This window comes from Sander lucioperca, chromosome 18 (genome assembly GCF_008315115.2).
Source record: "Sander lucioperca isolate FBNREF2018 chromosome 18, SLUC_FBN_1.2, whole genome shotgun sequence".
Lineage (NCBI taxonomy): Eukaryota > Metazoa > Chordata > Actinopteri > Perciformes > Percidae > Sander > Sander lucioperca.
Genome location: NC_050190.1, coordinates 24,183,441 through 24,202,768, shown reverse-complemented (window position 1 = coordinate 24,202,768; position 19,328 = coordinate 24,183,441). Strand labels below are relative to the sequence as shown.

The 19,328-nt window shown below is 41.5% G+C and overlaps 1 protein-coding gene across 5 annotated transcripts in view; it reads right to left on the bottom strand.

Moving 5' to 3' along the window:
- The window catches only part of LOC116057472 (DNA (cytosine-5)-methyltransferase 3A-like), a 47,765-nt gene that overhangs the window by 12,979 nt on the left and 15,458 nt on the right, over positions 1 to 19,328 (bottom strand). For 3 of the 5 annotated variants that reach the window (XM_031309943.2, XM_031309944.2, XM_031309948.2), the window contains exons 5-16: positions 17,928 to 17,974; positions 16,339 to 16,479; positions 5,767 to 6,135; positions 4,714 to 4,872; positions 4,376 to 4,483; positions 3,790 to 3,946; positions 3,409 to 3,555; positions 3,220 to 3,264; positions 2,748 to 2,827; positions 2,448 to 2,560; positions 389 to 572; positions 179 to 263 (exon numbers count right to left, since the gene is read on the bottom strand). In XM_031309943.2, coding sequence (XP_031165803.1) covers positions 179 to 263; positions 389 to 572; positions 2,448 to 2,560; positions 2,748 to 2,827; positions 3,220 to 3,264; positions 3,409 to 3,555; positions 3,790 to 3,946; positions 4,376 to 4,483; positions 4,714 to 4,872; positions 5,767 to 6,135; positions 16,339 to 16,479; positions 17,928 to 17,974 — 1,635 coding nt within the window. The remainder of the gene's footprint in view (positions 1 to 178; positions 264 to 388; positions 573 to 2,447; positions 2,561 to 2,747; positions 2,828 to 3,219; positions 3,265 to 3,408; positions 3,556 to 3,789; positions 3,947 to 4,375; positions 4,484 to 4,713; positions 4,873 to 5,766; positions 6,136 to 16,338; positions 16,480 to 17,927; positions 17,975 to 19,328) is intronic. The other 2 variants (XM_031309945.2, XM_031309947.2) reach the window with 1 other exon arrangement.

Below are 19,328 nucleotides of genomic sequence, written 5' to 3'. Positions count from 1 at the left end.
AAAGTAATACATTTAAATGATTCATTATAGTATATATCGTGACATGGAAGTCAACTAAAAGGATGACTTTCATTTTACTGTGATCAAAATTATTATTAAAATGTTGTGTTTAATGAAGACTTTTGGTGTAAATTGTTACAAGCGGAACATTTCATACAGACTTTAATTCTTGTCTAACCTGTTGCTATGCCGTCAAATAGCGACAGGACACGAATGGGCTTCCTCTTCTCCACCATAACTGGGGGGTAAAGTGTTGGTGCATCCTGAAACACAACGCAGAGAGAGAGAGAGAGAGAGAGAGAGAGAGAGAGAACATGAGACACACAGGACAAAAAGACTCCTCGTGAGATAGTCAGTGGGATTTATAGCCTGAAGGTCCATTACTCACAAAATCTTGTTCATGATTATTTGCAAAGAAGTGCTGGAGACGGCTGGGCCAGTCAGTGCGACGCCCCAGTAGACCAAACACACCCTTCTGACCACACATGTAGCAGTTCCACGGGTCCTCTTTGATGGCTGCGTGGGCTGCTCCTTGACCAACGAGGAGGTCGACACACTCCACACAGAAACACCTGAACACAGGCCAGTGGGGTTCATTAGTACAAGTGATGATATATCTACCAAATATCTCGCAGAAGATAGTGTTGGGTTGTCAAAAATGTTATTAAAAATACATCAGTTAGCCACATCATTGCATCGGGTGGCATGTTCCTTCATTACAATAAACATGGGCACTGTAGTTTTTTTGTCTTCTAATGGGTTAACAACATGGGCATGGGAAGCATTGAACATTTGGGTGGGACAATTTAAACTGGGTGGTTCTGGGGGTCCTCCCCCAGAAAAAGTTTAATGGTAGATGTCATTTCCTGTATTCTGGTGGTTCGATATAATAATACTTTTATCTGGCTATACTGGCTATACCCAGAGGAAGTCGTCGGCCCCAGATCACATATTTGAAGATATTCAGAGCCATCTTTAATAATAACCACTCATTTTTTATTTAAACTTGAGGATCTCTTTCAATCACTACTACTACTTTGAAAAATCACCAGGGCCTGAGGGGCCCATGTCTCAAAGATTATGTTGTTAGCCAGTTATCAGAGTGGCTTTGTTTACACACACATTTTTACACACAACACTGCTGTCGAGCTGGTTCAGCTTACTAGAAAACATGACAGGTTTGGGTGGTTCAAAAAGTGACGAAGCAGTGTTGCAAGTAAGTTAAGTTTCTTGAAGTTAACATAACATTGTGTACAGTAGTCTACCTTTCACATTCTCTTTCCCTCTCTGTCTCTCAAACCGCAGTGCTCTGTCGCTCACTCACGCATGTCTGTATGTATGTGTGCGTGCTATGTGAGAATCTGCCTGGGTGCAAGGTCAAATGTGGTATGGAGTTTTATTGATTTGGGCATACTCTCAATAAACAAGTGCAGATTGGAAAGACCAATGTGTTTTCGAAAAAAAAACAAAAAAGAAACGTGGGGGTTTGAGGGGTGGGTCCCACCCTCATATATCCAATGCCCATGGTTGACAATAACAAAAACATATGCTATCATAAGCCTTATCCTTGTAAAGTAGGGGCTATAAGAAATGATTGACAGCTCTCTCCTCCCAAAATCAGTTTCAGAGGGAAAAAACAGGCCACCCAATTGCAGCGTCAGTCTTCGTTTTACATTTACAAGGCCTAGTTTTAATGGTTTTGAATAAGATTAAGAAGTTTTGCGAGGCAATGAGTTAACATCCAAATGGCAAATGCCATCTTCTAACCAGACAGCAAACCATTGTTTGCTGATTGGTCCAACATGTGACTGACAAGGCTCAATCTGTTCTCAGTGGAATTTTTCTAGACTTAAATCTCGTAGTCCGTGTGAGGATACTTTATCAGACTATTACTTTATAGTTAACAGTGGTCTATTCAACCGACATACAACCACACTTTATATAATATTTGTGATCATCACTGAAGTTAAATTTGTGACACCACTACAAAGCCTCTATTATGTGTTCAGTATGTGCAATGATGGCACAATCCTGCTATTTGTATTGGAAGAACAACTGTACTTTTGAGGCAGTGGCATACAAACTACTCATTTGTGTAGAGATGGTGCATTTATATCTTATGGAGATTTATCTGTCTAGATTAATTTGTCTTCAGGATTAAGCACATTTCAGGAAATATTTACAAATAAGAAATTGTGTACCATCTAGGTTCAATAGTGTCACATGTGGATTATTTGCATTTGCTGCAGGAATGCCACACAGCTTTACAAAAGTAACAACTCATTTTTTTCACTTTGTGTGGATATGACACTGCCAACCACAATACACACATACAGAATATTGCTTCTTTGTGCAAAGGATTTACATTTACACTGTTGATGAAGGCACTGTGGATTTTGTAGTTCAAACTACCCCCTGCCACCTCCATTACACAGTAGAAATCTTACCGACAGCAGTTGTTGTTTCCGCACATGAGCACCTCTCTTCCTCCGCAGCAGATAGTGCAGTATGACTGGTAACCATCGTCGTCATATTGATACGCACATTCTAGGAAGCAGTTCTGTGAAAAGGAGACAAAATAAAACTGAGCAGTTTGAGATATTTAAAAACCCAAATTTGAATGGGGTGATATCAGGTGCTGCTTGAAATATGTTCTGTTTATTATTAGCTTGAAAGGAGCTATGATTTTTTTTTTTTTCACGACACAGTAGTTGGAGTTGAGACTAATGACCTCTATCACAGCTTACCTTACAGCTCTGGCACATTCCTCCAGCAAACAGCGGGTGCTCAATGCTAACATTCAGACTTCCACAGGAGATACAGATGTCTGTGGAAAGAAGTGCAGTATGTCAGTATTTAAAAGGGGTAGGTCAGACAGAAGTGTAATCACACTGCTGCTGCACTGCTCAGAACTTCACTTTTCAATTAAATTATTTTAACAGCTGTAATGGAGGTGAAGATCTAATGAGTGTAGCTAGTATGTTTGGAGAGAACTCACAAGAGAGCCAGTGCAGGAGCAAAAATCATAGAAATGTCATTCCTACATCTTGACTTTCATAATTTTATTAACACTGACGCATACATTTCTGCTGCTTTGCTTGTCAACAAGGGCAACAAGTGTAAATAGATGATGTTGTAAATAGATGTTCATCCCCTGAGGGCCCCCCCCCCCCCCCGGTGCTGCTACAAGCTAGAGAGCACAGAAGACACATCACTTACCCTCTATGCTGCGGCACTTTTGTCTTACTTCATTAACAAGCCGTTCTGAAAATACAACACAAGATAGAGTCTTGATGAGAAATTTAGGTGAACAGAATCCACATTCGGCAATACATTTGTGAGCTTTTGTCTCCTTTCATCCTCCAATTTTCATGACTACTATTTAACCTAATAAATGAGGCACCTTACCTCGTGTCCTCTCATCAATGATGTCCTTGACCTTGGGTTTCTCTGCTGTGCTTTTGCGAGGCTTTTTGGCTGGAGGAGGCGTATAGGCTGCTGCTTCAGGCTCCACCCACATCTCAGGGTAAACCTCTTTGTATGGGTTACGCTCCTCTGGGGTGCACAACATGTCAGACTATTAATATTACAGGCGACATGAATTATGTTATCACGCTTAGTTTAAGAAATTTGTAGTTGAAGGGGTCCATTAACAGCTTTTATCTGTGAGATAAAGGGGCCGATACACATTGGAAGTTTCTGGGAAATGTAAAAAGACTCCCAGTTGCTGGCAACAAACTTGATAAAAAGTCCAACCATTTAAGCTTGATAATATTGACTTCCTCTTACCTTCTGGTGGCTCTAAACCCTTGGGTCCAGTGGGCTGAAATCCTGTCATAGCCCAGTCAATCATCTGCTTGTTCAGCATTTCCACTGATTTGGAGGTTTCTGTCTCATCACTGTCGGGGCAGGCCATGAAGGCTTTGCCTGCCCGGCTGCTAGCCGCCTACGGACACATACAAAAACATTTCTGACTGAAATGATCATCTACTGAATGATTCAGTGTGGCAATGTCTGAACAAAAGACTTCAGCATCCTGCTTTTTCCTTTCCCTAAGCTAAACGTCTGTTGCCTCTAGCTTTATTTCTAGGGTCGATAGGAGAGCAGTATCAATCTTCTCATCTAACCCTCAGCAAGAAAGTGAATAAGCACATTTCCCCAAATATAAAACTATTCATTTAAATAAGTGAAAACAATTGTGGCCTTTGTAAGTTTAAAAAATAAACTACATTATAGCTATATAAGCACTGTAGTTATATCATTTTTGAGGCAACATGCTCAGTTTGAAAGGCAGATTTGTTAAGAGTGAATCAGGCTGTTAAAGATTATTTAAACTAAACTAAAATATTTTGAAACCCACTGCTCCTATACTCACCTGTAGCACCTCATAGATGGCTTTCTTGTACATGGGCTGCTTGTTGTAAGTTGGTTGGTGAAAGGCATTATTGAAGGAACTTAAAGGCATGAGTTTTTCTACACAGACCTGTAAGAAAATGATGTAACTGTTTACTTCACTGGTTGTAAGAATTGGTTTGTTGAGGTAAAAAGTGCTTGACATTAATGAGGTTTCTGTTTATACTGACGAGAAGCAATTAGTTGAGCAAATAAAACAAAAGAAATCTCATTAAAGTGTGTGGTTGTCACTAAAAACTGAAAGCTGTTTCTGCTGAAAAGAAAAACAATCACCTGACAGAAATGGCTCTAAACACTCACCACTGAGAATTTTCCATCTCCAAACCACATAACCCATCTGGTTCCCTCAGCTGCTCTGCTCCGTCCCGTCATCCACCAGGATACAATGCGGCCTGGCCACCATGAGAACCCTCGAAGCTTCCCCCAAACCAGCTCGCCAATGCCAAAACCACGACCGTCCTGTAGCCAAAATAAAAATATAAACAAACAAATCATCCGCTCTGTATTAACTTCTAGGCATAATTGTGAAGCCTCAATCCTTAGACCCTCTATTTGAATAAGGTTTAAATCCCCAAAAAACTTTTTCTAACTGGAATAAAACGATGGCAGACACCTCAGGAAGAGCAACGGAGGAGAGATCCCTCTCCCAGGACAGACAGACATGCAAAAGATATCTTGTGTACAGAATAGACCAATATGGTAAAATTATAGTATGGACTATTAGGTTGACAAAATTGTAGATAGATTGTATATGAAGAATATGGATCAGGTGCCTCCACACAGATTCATTTCCCTGTTAAAAGGCAAGTTCACAGATTTCCCACATCAAATATGTTTACTGGTTTAGGGAGTAACAGTACATATCAGAGAATAGTTTCACAAACTGTTATATAAAGCCTGTACAAGTCTGGGAAAGTGACGCCCCTCTTTAATATTTATTCAGAAAAAATACACCCTATAAAATAGAATTATGTACTGCATATATTTCGAATATGGTTGAAACCATATAATGCTTCCATTGTCTGAAATATACGAACCTACCATAAAACACACACACAACACAATGTTTTTTTAATGCTGTAAATCTCCTGCATCATTTTATACACATTGCGTTAAGTCAACATGACATATTTGGTGTGACATTGACATCTTTGTAAATTTCAGATCTCCACGAGGCTATCACAGCTGTAAAACACCTGAAGTGAATAAATTCCCAAAACACGAATGGCTGCTTTACTCGACACGGATTAACCCTGGCCTTAAACTAAATCCTTTCTCCAATAGAGATCTCTGTTGTAAAATCCTGTTAGTCTACAGCTGGACATTAATCAGTGTGAATGAGTATTATCTTACCTCATACTCCGGCTCAGTGTCTGCAGGCTTGGGGGACGTCTTGTCTCCACCTCCGATGGCGACGGGCTCAGGGGTCGTGGCCACAGTGGGGGAAGCGGGGTCAGTAGGCTGCTGCTGCTGCTGCTGCTGAGGAGGTGGCTGCTGATGTTGTTGTGGCAGCGACCGCTGTGATTGCTGTTGATACTGAGGCTGTGACTGAATGTGCGACTGAGGCTGCTGCTGCTGCTGCTGCTGCTGCTGCTGCTGCTGCTGCTTTGAAGGCGATGGGTGCTTAATTATTGAGACTTCTTCTTTCTGGGTCTCTGTTTCATTCTCCTCATGATCTTTCATCGCATTCATCGCTGACATCAGTTTGGACTTTTTCTCTGCCTGAAACACAGCCCAGGGACAGTAGTGATAAGGACAGGTCTTTCTTAGATGATGTGTCCAGTGTTTAAGGCTGAGTATGTCAATCAATCAATCAAAAATATTTAAAGTGTAAAATCACCATTAGACATGGTCTCAGTGCACTTTATAATTAAAGCAACACAGACATAACAGTCAGCAACAAAACAATGGAACAGCATTAAAGCAGTCATAATAAACAATACAAAACCAGCAACATAAGACAATAAGTGAAAAGGTTTATTTGTGAAGGAAGCAGAAAGGATGGTGTGTTATGGTTGGCTATAGTATAATGAGTAGAGGTGGGTTTTCAATCTAGATTTAAAAATGTCAACTGAGTGAGCTTCTTTAACATGCAATAAAAATACTCTTCCAATCTAACAAATGCAATTGTTAATACAGATAGCCAGTCCTTCCAGAAAAGAGTTTTTTTGTGATTGTTGCGGGCAAAAATCCTTGATTATGCGGCACGTTTTCTTAAAAAATGCAATGGAATATGTGTATGGAGCTAAAAGAGTCTCAATAAAGATAAATGCACACACTACATTCACATATGCTCACAGGATTCATACATGCACACACATGATTCATAAATACACACACAGGATACACAAATGCGCACAGAATTCACAAATACACACACAAAATTTAAAAAGCACAGAAGATTCACAAATGCATACAAAATTCAGAAATGCACACACAATTCATAAATGCACACAAAATTCAGAAATGCAAACAACATTTACAAATGCACACAAGATTCAGAAATGTATTTCTGATGCACACACAAATATATCTTGATTTACAAACTGCTTGCGGTCTGTGAACTTCACTGCATTTGTGTGTGAGACTGCCCTGACTTGGCTCGACACACAAATGCCTTTTTTAAACAGGGAATGTTCTGCAACCAATCAGATATCTCCCTTGTTTTAGCCAATCACAAGAATGCACCCCACGTGGGGGATTGTTTACTTATAAGCCAATCACATGAACGCGTTCACACAGCGCTATATGAATGTGGTGTAGGAGTCATGAGGGGCTTTCCGACCGGAGGGATTTTTGCAGTTAACTAAACGTCCGTTTAAACTGTCGTGCTCCGACAGGAAAAATTTGGGGATTTTTAAGTTCCTCTGGCCTCAGTAGCGTACTTTTTTAGCTCCTACTTCAGAGCAGGGTCTTTTCCCTTTTCCCTTTTCCTAGGTGTACTTGATTGGTCGAACTTATAAGTCACGCCCACTGCCAAATCGGAACTTGCAGACGGAGCAACAACCAACAACGGGACATTTTTAACAATTTTCACCATCTTATTCATCATTAAATTTACTTCTGACAACATTTTAGGCGAGAAATCAACTATGTAGAGGTCAAATATGGGCCGTTTTACGAAAATTGATGGCTAATTGCAAATTTTGTCCGACTGTGTGTCGGGAGTTCAGTGGCCGGTGCTGCCTGTGTTGCTGCCTCGCCGCCCGGCCCGCCTTCCTTCACAGACCCCGGCCTGCTGGGAGGTAGATGGAGCTCCGTCACGGCTGGCAGCCCACGTCACTCCATACCCGTGCAAAGTCACCGTTTTTTGGGTTAATGGACTACCAAACGCCGCTGCCCTGACAGAGCTCCAGGGCCTGCAGCTCCCCTCTTCCTGCTAAATGGCCGCTGTGTGTGAGTGAGAGCGCGGTCAGCGAGCTTGTTACGCCCGCAATCTCTTACCACAGGTTCTAGTTAATCTCATAATAGATATGTGTGTTGAGTTATTTAAACAAACGATCGGGGAAATAAACGCCTCTTGTCCGCGAGTCTCATTGATAGAGCTGCGGCTGGATGGAGCTCTATCAATGAGAGCTAGCTAGCCTCCTCTTAGACCTCTGAAACAAAACCCCTAATGTTCACAAAAAAAACATTACATTGAAATCGGACACCATAGTTAGCTTTATAAGACCTTGGGGTAGATGTTCTATAAGTGGCATGACGAAATTCAAACTGTAAATATACGAAAATTATGCCGAAAGTGTAGCAACGATCTTTCCCATAGGATTAAATGGGACACATAGCTAGCCTAGCTAGCAGCTCCTCCTAAGGAGACCCCTAATGTTCACAAAAATGCATTAAATTGAAATCGGACACCATAGTTAGCTTTATAAGACCTTGGGGTAGATGTTCTATAAGTGGCATGACGAAATTCAAACTGTAAATATACGAAAATTATGCCGAAAGTGTAGCAACGATCTTTCCCATAGGATTAAATGGGACACATAGCTAGCCTAGCTAGCAGCTCCTCCTAAGGAGACCCCTAATGTTCACAAAAATGCATTAAATTGAAATTGGACACCATAGTTAGCTTTATAAGACCTTGGGGTAGCTATTTTATAAGTGACGTGACGAAATTCAAACTGTAAATATACGAAAGTTATGCCGGCAGCTGGCAGCCAGCCAGCTCCGGAGCTCCACGGAGCCCCGAGCCCCGGTTGTCCAATAACCGAGAAACGGTGACTTTCACTGGGTATGGAGTTTGCCGCTTTCTCGTCAGGCTGTGTGGAGCTCCTAAAGTTGAGCAAAACATTACGTGAATTACTACGAGAATGGATGACTCCACCCACATTCATATAGCGCTGTGTGAACGCGTTCATGTGATTGACTTATAAGTAAACAATCCCCCACGTGGGGTGCGTTCTTGTGATTGGCTAAAACAAGGGAGATATCTGATTGGTTGCAGAACATTCCCTGTTTAAAAAAAGGCATTTGTGTGTCGAGCCAAGTCAGAGCAGTCTCACACACAAATGCAGTGAAGTTCACAGACCGCAAGCAGTTTGTAAATCAAGATATTTTTGTGTGTGCATCAGAAATACATTTCTGAATCTTGTCCTGTGCATTTCTGAATCTTGTGTGCATATGTAAATATTGTTTGCATTTCTGAATTTTGTGTGCATTTCTGAATTTTGTGTGCATTTCTGAATTTTGTATGCATTTGTGAATCTTCTGTGCTTTTTAAATTTTGTGTGTGTATTTGTGAATTTTGTGCGCATTTGTGTATCCTGTGTGTGTATTTATGAATCATGTGTGTGCATGTATGAATCCTGTGTATGCATATGTGAATGTAGTGTGTGCATTTATCTTTATTGAGACTCTTTTAGCTCCATATATGCGGGATATTTATGCAATTTTATGCGATGAAATTGCGGGAACTTGCAAAAACTGCAGTTTCATCATGGTTTCATCGCGGGGTTTTGCAGCTTTTCGATGATGTTCACGTAGCGTAATTACGTCACTTCATAATGTTCCCATGGCAACAGGGGAAAATGGCTGCTCTTGTGTGAAGTAAACGCAACATTTTTCAACTTTCTGCTAAGATATATGTGACTTTTTTGCAACGAAAATGCGGGAATTATGAAATCATGCAAGCCCCGCATATTTTGCGCGGAAATCGGCAATTTATGCGGCGAAAGTGCGGCGTATTTGAAAAATTGCAGCCCCCACATAAATATGCAGACTTTGGCTGATTATGCATTGAATTATGCGATCGCATAATTGCGTTTTTCTGGAGGGACTGACTAGCTGTACAAGAGTGTTGAACAAAAATGTAGTGTACAGTAAAATAAAAAAGAAATGATGATTTAAACAAAGGAACAATTTTAAACTCTGGCTTACACATCTACAAATAGGGCAGTTTGGGGGAAAATCCTCTCCCACTAGTTTGCCTAAAAGACCCTTGAAAGTGATAACTTGAAAGTGAAAAATGAAAAAGAATAGAACAAATAAGGTCATAACAAAAGGCAGACATAACAAACCCAAATCCTAACCTTAGAAAACGCAAACAAAACTCTTAATGTCCGATTGTAAGGCCCATTCATCAACGGCACCGTATACAGTAACTCTATAGTATCCAGAGCTGCAGCGGAAAGTTCACTGGGTTTGTGGTACCTGACACTGAACCGCTAGGTCGATCAGAGAGGACGAGACACAGCCAGGATTTAAGCCTCTCACAGTAAATCCGTAAAAACAGCTGCACTCATACTGATGTCTCTCTCTCAAACACACACACGGTAGGACTCACATGCACACACATGTTAACTTTCTTCTCCTCCTCTCACTTTTAAAAAAAAAAAAAAAATACCCACATGCACAAAGCACACACTTACAGTACAGAATATATATCTGCAGTGCCATATGTAAACACGTGTTAGTCATACTATAGGCTCCACGTGAGAGCAGTGCTGCACAGCTGTGCTTACTTTCCCCAAGTCTTTCCCAAATTCTCATGTCTCACACACACTGTAAATATCCAGAGGTGGACTGGGTGTGGGAAGAAGAGAAAAAAGGCAAGAGAGGAGAGAGAGTATAGCACAATCCTCCGTCCTCTCTCCCAGTGTGACTCGTAAACAATAGCGCCTTTAAGGGTAGGTGGTGCTTAGACTGCATGGGGAGGGGTTTCAGCGCAGAAGAGTAGAAACATGTGCTCTTCAATCAAGAGGCTCTGCTGTGGTTTATAAATATCTGTACTGTAGTGCTGGATGGATGGTTCAAAGCCCTTGGCCATATGTGTTAGGCTTCTTGGCTCCAGCGCAAGCACATTGGAGTTAGTGTTCGACAGCCTGCTTGGATGTGTGGTTCCAGATGGTAAACTGCAAAAACTAACAAATGTCAATTAAACTGCTAAATGTGCTATGTGTATGGGGAGAAACAATCTGTAATCATGTCGGCAAGTGAGGAGAGCTGTTGCTGGGCTGACAGAGAATAACTGCAAAGTGTGATTTTATGGATTTACTCTAGAGTAAGCTACTTCATCTCTGGTGACCAGTAATCGGAGGTATACCGGGAGATCTGTAAATGGCAATAAAGTGGCTGAGCTACTGTTACTGAGCTTATTTAGGTGTGTTTAGGGTCAGGCTGTCTCCAGGGTTCTTTCTCCTTAGAGCCAATGAGAAAATTACGCTGGAAATGCCAGTTGGGGGGAGGAATGAAAGTACAGTGGCTATAAGAACCAGATATTTGTCTCTGGACTTCTTCCCAGTTGTAAATGCCCCCCTTTTGGGGGCCTCACAATGTGTGCAGCTCCACCAGCAAGACAGGCCCTCAGAGTCTAAAGGGGAAAATAGGAAAGGAGGTAGCAGAGACACAATGCAGTCTTTATCATTTACGCACGCCTGCCTGTCACTGACAGCACAGAAATACCACCACTTATATCCGCTGTCACGGCACGCTGAAGACAAATACCAAATATGACAGCAGACATACTATAGATGTATAAACAGAGCAGAGCAAATGTGTTTAAACAACCTCACAGTGAAAACATCTACACTTTTTCCCTTTGGAAAAACTATATGAACACAATGGAAAACCAAACCTAAGTTACTGTACTGACGTAATCATGGATTTTGTTATGGATAGAGTGAAAGCAGAAGCTCTACAGGACTTTGGCAGGGTGTAGAGACATGTTGGGTGCACACTAAGGGATAATCTGACTTACTCCTAATTTCCACCGGTTGCGGAACGGCTGTGGAACGGCTCCGCGCTCTGCCGTCCGTCAATACCCACCAAGTCCGGATTTGTTGCAGAACGGCTGCGGCCATGACTGACAGCTGAAGTCACGAGGACCCACGAGATCTCGCGAATTCACGTAGAATAGAACCACAAAACCAACAACAGTTTGTTTCCATCCAGAGGAGTAGAGGGGAAACAACTCTGTGCTGTGTTTTCAAGGTGTAGTACAGGGAAATATGATCTGCTGTGAGCACAGTGTATTTTATTTGGAAAATGAACCGGATGTTTTATTTTGTTTCTGTGCTCGACTTCCTATCCTGCAAAATCTGCCCTGTGGCGTCCGGCAAAAATAGAAGCTCTGCGTATCTGCTCCGTAGGGCTGCGGACCACCGGAGCTGGGACGGAGTCGGAACGCAGCCGTTCTGCAGTCAGTGGAAATCCACACATTGGGGTTGAGACTTACAATGACTTACAAAGATACATAACAGCTACAAGTGTATGCACTATACGGGATTTACCCTACTATACTTTATCGACAGGAATTGATAGGTCAAACAGCAAACAGCCACCCACAAATAGTCTATAAACAAAGCATCAGGCTGTCTTTGAGATTTCACATGAACAACGGTTAAAGTTACTTATTCTATCCTTAACAAACAGCCATGTATATCGGCTCTTCCAGTCTCTCCACTGCTGGCTGTTCCAGTTTAACGGGAGAGAGGAGTGAGAGGGGTTAGGATGGTGACCGGCCTCTGACGAGCTGTTACCACCACCGTCTTCAGCCAGAGAGGACAGTATTTCTTCAGCTTCTTTTTGCGTTGTCACCCCGGCGGGATGTGTGCTAACAGTGCTTGCAGCAGGTGAATCGGTCGTGCTGTTAATGTCATCGCTACACAATTTCTTAGTAAAACCAAAATTAAACTGCCTTGTTTTGTTTTTGCCATGGCTATATGATGCTAACTGCAGAATGGATTTCAAGGACTTTGCGCGCCAATTAATGGCCTCAGACGTTTATCTTTTTTTCTACGAATCTTTGAGTTAACATGTATTAAACATGAGTTGAATTTACACCACAGCGCCACCACTCCTTGATGCTCATGACAAGAATAGCATGTATAGTTATCTTTATTGAAGTGAATTAGGTTTAAATCGCCGTCATGCATGAATGAATGATATTTTTGCAATTTTACACATAATAATCCACGATGATCACATTACACAAAACTGAAATTGCACGTCAGAATTTTAGAGACCCCCCCCCCAAAATTTCACAAATCACGTTTTCAGGGGAGCCCATGTCTTTTTAAGGGGAGCCGAGCTCCCCCTAGCTCCCCCGTAGTTCGCACACTGCCCTGGGGGCTCAAGGGGTGACGGAGTGCACTTGGAGGCAGAAAAAAGAGAAGAAATATTGGTCTCTCGGGTGTGCAGATGATACTTTAGTGTCCATTCTGGGCTATACTTGTTAACAAAAAGGTCACGTTTACAGCACAGTTTCAGTTATTTATAAGACAACAACTCCCTAGTATAAGGCTGTTAACATTACAAGGAACATGTCTTAGTCTCAAAGAGTCAAAAGTGCAGTTGTTTAGATGAAACACCATTTTGCTTAAGCACTGAAAACTGAAAACTCACATGTAATACAGAGATGAAGACAACAAGCATCAAACAAATTAGACATTAGAGGGGAAAAAAAGATGTTAAAGTAGCAGTTCAGGTGCCATGGAATCAAAACAAACAAGAAATCTGCAAACTCTGATTAAAGGTAAACGTAAGATGAAATAAACTGTCACTGAACATTACTTCCTCACACAACGTGACAGCCAGCCTTTGAAGCAACACAAAAGAGTTTGACCTTTGAATGCAGTAGTCTCTCATGCGCAACAGGCAGGAGAGACACAGCGGGGACTGTTTTGTGTAATTGTTTGATGGATTATACAGTGACATATGTCTTCAGTGCAAAGACCTAAGCTTATCTGCTTGTCAGGACTGCGAACAAATAATACAAACTTCCTTAATTCACGACAGGTGTAGTTAAAGATGCATCAGACCAAGAACGCTGCAAAAGCTGATCCTAAAACCTTAAAAAAAGGCTGCATTTACAGTGGAAATACTGTCTGAAAATGCACAAGTGGCAGGTTCTGTTGTGCAGCGGTGGCCACTGCATTCATTAGCCTGATTTTAGCACAGATCCCTACAAAGGCTGTGTATTTCATGAGTGGCCTTGGGGGGGGGGGTCACACCCAAATAGGCCATCTGGTTCTAATTGTATTGCGTCCTTTTAAGAGATAATTAGGAATATTACAGAGTCAGCCATGAATACATAAACAGAATTCCCCATGAATCCACAAGTGGAGTTGTTAAAAAAAAGCCCCCTGAGGATGCTGATTGGCTTCCTCCAAAGCCCTTTAAAATCTTTTCAAGTTATCAAGTAACTCTTCCTATAGTAAATCGTTGACCTGAGTCAAACAGAACAAAGTACACAATGAAAGGAAGGAAAGAGATTTCCGGCCTACACAACAACTTCACCTTTTTCCCACCTAAATGTTATGTAAGGTGAAATCATGGTGGCTCTCACAAAGCAGCAACATGTTTATGGTAAATATATCTGACCTAAAAGAAAATGATGCTACTCTGACATTTCTAGGTGCTGCAATGAAACAGGAAATAGTTTCAGCGCATATTCACCCCACGGGAAAAACTTTTTTCACGCAAGCAACTTTTTCCCAAACACGGCTAAAGCCTGCTCACTCTTCCTTTTTTAAAGAGACTGTTTCCCTTTAAGCCGTGCAGAGCAGATGGTCCACGACAACTCTCGTGGAAATACCTGAAGTCAGCATATTCCCCTCGCTGTAAGCAGGCTAATCAGACATGCACGCTATTCCTTCATGTTATCAAACAAACAATGCAGTGCACATACCCATACACACCAGCGCGCAACCCTCATAATCCAGTGTGGGGCTTGAGTTTTTTTCACCCCCACTCTCAGGGTAGAAGAGATCGCTTAAAAAAAGAAAGCATGAACATTTCTTTGTCTGGGAATTCAGGGTCAGGTGATTGCCGACAGGAATTCTGGTTGGCTAGAGAGGACTTGCAAAATGTTGGCAGAGAGCCAAGAGGCTGTCTTGCAAGCAGGGCTGGAAATTTGCTGCAAACCTCATCTTCACCCTCATATCCATAGCACAGAGTTCATTTCCATAGCTGGGGGAGGGGTCAGGAGAAGAATGGGGGAGGGAAACGGAGAGGGAGAGACGGGAGAAGTCCACTGTAACACAAGGCACAAGGAAAAAAAGAGCGATTCTGGAGAAAGTGCAAGACGGCAGTAACCCTTTCAGCCACCATGTCCTCCCTGCTGCAGAAACATGCAACAGCAAAGCTCTGTGTCAAGAGCAGAACTAAAACTAAATGCTATGCATCATATAACTCCTCAGGAAAGGGCTTTGCTGCCGAAACAAATTGTGAAAATTAGATCAAAGCTTGCAATACGCCAGATGAAAAAAGGGGAAAAAAACAGACATACTCAGAATTTGCATCTTGCAAATCCATTTAAAATCTCAGCCTTGTAGAGCTCCTTGTTCAAGAAAATCCTTCTATTTGGTAAACGTGAACTGCCTACTTGCCTCATATTTTATGACATTTCACTTGTAGGACCCCAGCATGTCCTGCTAATTTGGCAATATTTCCTCCCTGGAGACATTTTTATGGCCGCTCTCTGAGCCCTCTCCAGAGTAGAGCAGAGAGGGGGCGGGGAGGCAGAAAAAATGGAAGACCCCATGTTGACACTACGAAGACTCTTCATTATGTAACAGATGAAGTTGCACTACATCACATTACTTCCAGGAGTCGTATTTAACATGACTTAAGTAATGAGCAATGTGGGAAACTTCATATATTTAAGATTTACCTTTATGCTGCTCATTAAGAGTTTCTATTAATGGTCCAAAAGGAATTCAGAGCTTGGATAAGTTACCACTGTGCTATGTGATCATTCTGAATGTAGTAAAAAATACCAGTTTGTTGACAATGCAATCTACAGTGTCCAAAATTCAGTAGCTTTCCATCGAATCGCAAGATCTTCCTGAGTAGATGAAGTTTGCTTAGTTGTCACAGAGTTGTAGATGTTCAAATTTCAATTTCTCTGAATACCTAAAGGACTTCTCATGTTGCTGATCTTGGAAAAATCTCACCAAAAGGTCCATTTATAGTAGCTGTTCTAAATCTTGAGGATGATCATGTGATACAACTGAAACCTCCCAAAAATAGCTACTAAATAAAAGTTGTGGTTAGATTGTTTTGTCAACTACTGTTTCCAAGGTTGAGAATGAACTTTTTATTGTTCTACATTGCTCTACATTTACAGTATGTGGAAAGTTTAATTGGAGATATTTTCCATCATGAAATTGGGGGGAAAAAAGCAGTCAGAATGGTGCAAATCTAAATTTACTGCAACATTTTCATCCGGGAACTATGAATCACATCAAGGCATTTTCCTCTGCTAATACAATAGACAAGAACAAAGTCAGGAAATGCAGGAGCTAACTGAGACAAAGGCCCTGGAAATCCACTGAAATAAATGGTACCTTCATGAGATATCAAATGACCCATCAAATACACTTGGCTGTTCATGCACCACAAGCCCTATCTTTGGCCCTGGCAGCTTTAGTACACGCCTGACCCTGTAATCTACTGTGGCTGGGACAGAGCTGGGGTACTCACCTCCATCTTCCACTTGGCCAGCCACTCCTCTCTGGTCCGCTTGCTAATGTAATAAGGGTCACCAGCCTGGAAGGTTATTCTGGGCATGGGCCTCTGACGAAGGCTGATCTCCCAACCAACTCCCCTCCTGCCTCGACCTCCCTGTTTAAGGTGTTAAAAAAAAAGTTAGCTACCTGTTTTTGATTCTTTCTATTTCTCCCATAAGGAAGCATCCAGATTTGTAGTAAATCTGTGCATCCAATTTGTCACTAGAGCCTGTGAGACAGACTTAACAAGTGAGTAAATTGCGGTTGAGGTGAAGGAGTTGTCTAATTCCTAAACAGATGATGACTCACATGTTGATGTGCTGTATGGTGCCATCAGCTTGTGATTGGTCAGGCAGCAAGAAGTGATGCCACAGTGTCGAAGCACAACTCCCTGGCAACAGTCTCAAGGTCACCAATACCAACTGATACAACAAGCTCCCAAGTGTATTTGATATTTCAAATCAATACACCACTAGGTACCATTTCTTTCACAAGTCCAGATGCAAGAGAACTACTCAGTTGTTCTGGACCTTAAGATAGGTGACTATGCAAAGCTTCTAGTCTAGCAATGGTGCAGATACAGTTTACTTTCAGTGCAATCTTTTGTCATATATTTGTGGGAGATTAGGTGGCAGAAAGTTTAGCGATACACAGAAGTAAGCTTAAAGGAATTATTTTATATTTTGAGAAATACGCTTGTTACATTTCTTGCTGAGAGTTACATGAGAAGAATTGTGTTTACACTTTAGCTTTTGAACAGATTAAACAAGCAATATATATATATATATATATATATATATGTATAATTAATGAGCTTTAGAGGTGCTGGTAGGGGGGACTTGGTCTTTGTCAGACAGAGCCAGCTGAACTCTTTCCCCCTGTTTCCAGTTTTTATGTTAAGCTAAGCCAGCTTCATATTTAACGGACACCAAATGAGAGTGGCATCAATTTTCTCATCTAACTCTCAGCAAGAAAGCAAATACCGTATTTCGGAAAATGTCTAACTGTTTCATTAAAGGGACTATCTTTGGACAAAGCCAGGCTAGCTGTTTTCCCCTGTTTCCAGTCAGCTAAACTAAGCTAACTCTAAAATATTCTCATCTAACTCTTGGCAAAAAAAAAACAAATCAATGTACAGTATTTCCCAAAATGTCAAACAATTCCTGCCCAGCTATAGTCATGCAAGATGACACATAAACCTCCTCTCATCAAGCATACAACCTGTCCCACAACCAAGAGTAAGTAATAAGACAAAAGACCAAAACTGCTGGATAGGTTGATGTATTTATAACATACCAGTATGATGACATCAGGTGGAGAATCCAGTTATATTTAGTATTTCTGCTACAAGAACTGTCCTTTCTTACGTCAAAAAAAGCACTTTTGTTTCTGTTCAAGCTGGCTGCGGGGCCATCTATCATGCTGGCAAGCAGAGGATTCACAGAGTGTGACAGGAAAGGTAATTTACCTCTAAAAAAGAAGCTACAGCCTGGCAAGTGTGAAAGACACATTGAGGGTTACACCAGCCAGAGAAAAAAAGACTGAACAGAGCAGAAATCTTACCTCGGTCTTGACTGCATCACGCCCGTCCTCCTCCTTGTGCTCCACATCTAGAGAGAAGACAGCGACACAATGGATGGCCTAAATCATTCATAGCAGAGTGGAAATTGACCACATCGGTTATCCTTGTGTCTGCGTTAAACTGAAGTGGCCTTGCATTCATCAATAACCGGCATGACACATTTATTAACCCAAATTGTTAGGCTCGCCCTCCACATCTTCCCATTAACTACGTGTTTGATCAAATTAAAGTCAAATTAATAAAACTGCCGAGAGACACTGGCTCGAGAAAACTCCTTATGCATGCTCAGAGTTTAAAATCGTCTGGGAGCTTGTGCGCTCAGGTGCCATGTGTGGGGTTGATGCAACAGGCCAGGTTTACTTTGGCAAATGTCACACTTCTGACCTTATATCCCCCCTTCATGAGACACACAGCTGGTTGCTATTAGCACGGTCCCTCTCACGCCGCTGACACAGAACCGTAAATGCAACAATGTGCTGCTTCACTTGACTGTGACTCTGGGGCCGTATATAATCTCCCTGCCAATCTCCAAAGCCTCAACATGACAAGACATGAGGCTCTAGTGCAATAATGGGACATTAAGTCCAATGTCATGGGCATAATCATGAACATCCTGTGTTAACCATGCACTTTTACACTACCTATACTTCATATCTGACACTGTACATACTGTAGACCTGTTCACATTCTTATGATTCATACTGTTAACCTGATTTTGGCATTGTATATATTGTATCTATTTTGGATTTGCACCTTATTATGATTGCTATCTTTAGGATAGGATGCTACCTTTATTTGATAGGACAGCTTAGACATGAAAGGGGTGGGGGAGGTGGATTGACATGCAGCAAAGGGCTGCAGGTCTCAGGCAGCTTTGTATTACAACTGCTGCAGAGCAATTTCCCTCTGGATAAATAACTTTTTATCTTATCTATTCTTGCTGCAGTTAAGTTAAGTACAACTGGATGGTGTAGAGATGTAGAAGCTGGTATATGTCTCCATAAAAATGGTGGTAGAGCCTACACAATTTGCCGATAAGACAATCTCACCTTAAGGTCCCTTTAGTAGCTGTTCTGGAGAGATGTAAAACATCTGTAGAAAATATGTAATGTTATAGGTTTAACTACCCAACAGCATACAAAAGTAGTTAAAATTAGCTTCAGAACTACCGGTTCCAGTGTTTAAATGTTCCATTCATGTAAATAATAATAATCTAGTAGTATATACGGTGCAGTCCCTAATCAATTCCGCTCTAATGGTAAGTACTTTTACTTGTAATGGAGTATTTTTGAATTTAAGTATTTCTACTTTGAGTTAGGTAAAGGACTAAATACTTCTTCCAACGCTGATGTATTGTAAGGATTCAGAACTCTTGAATACTA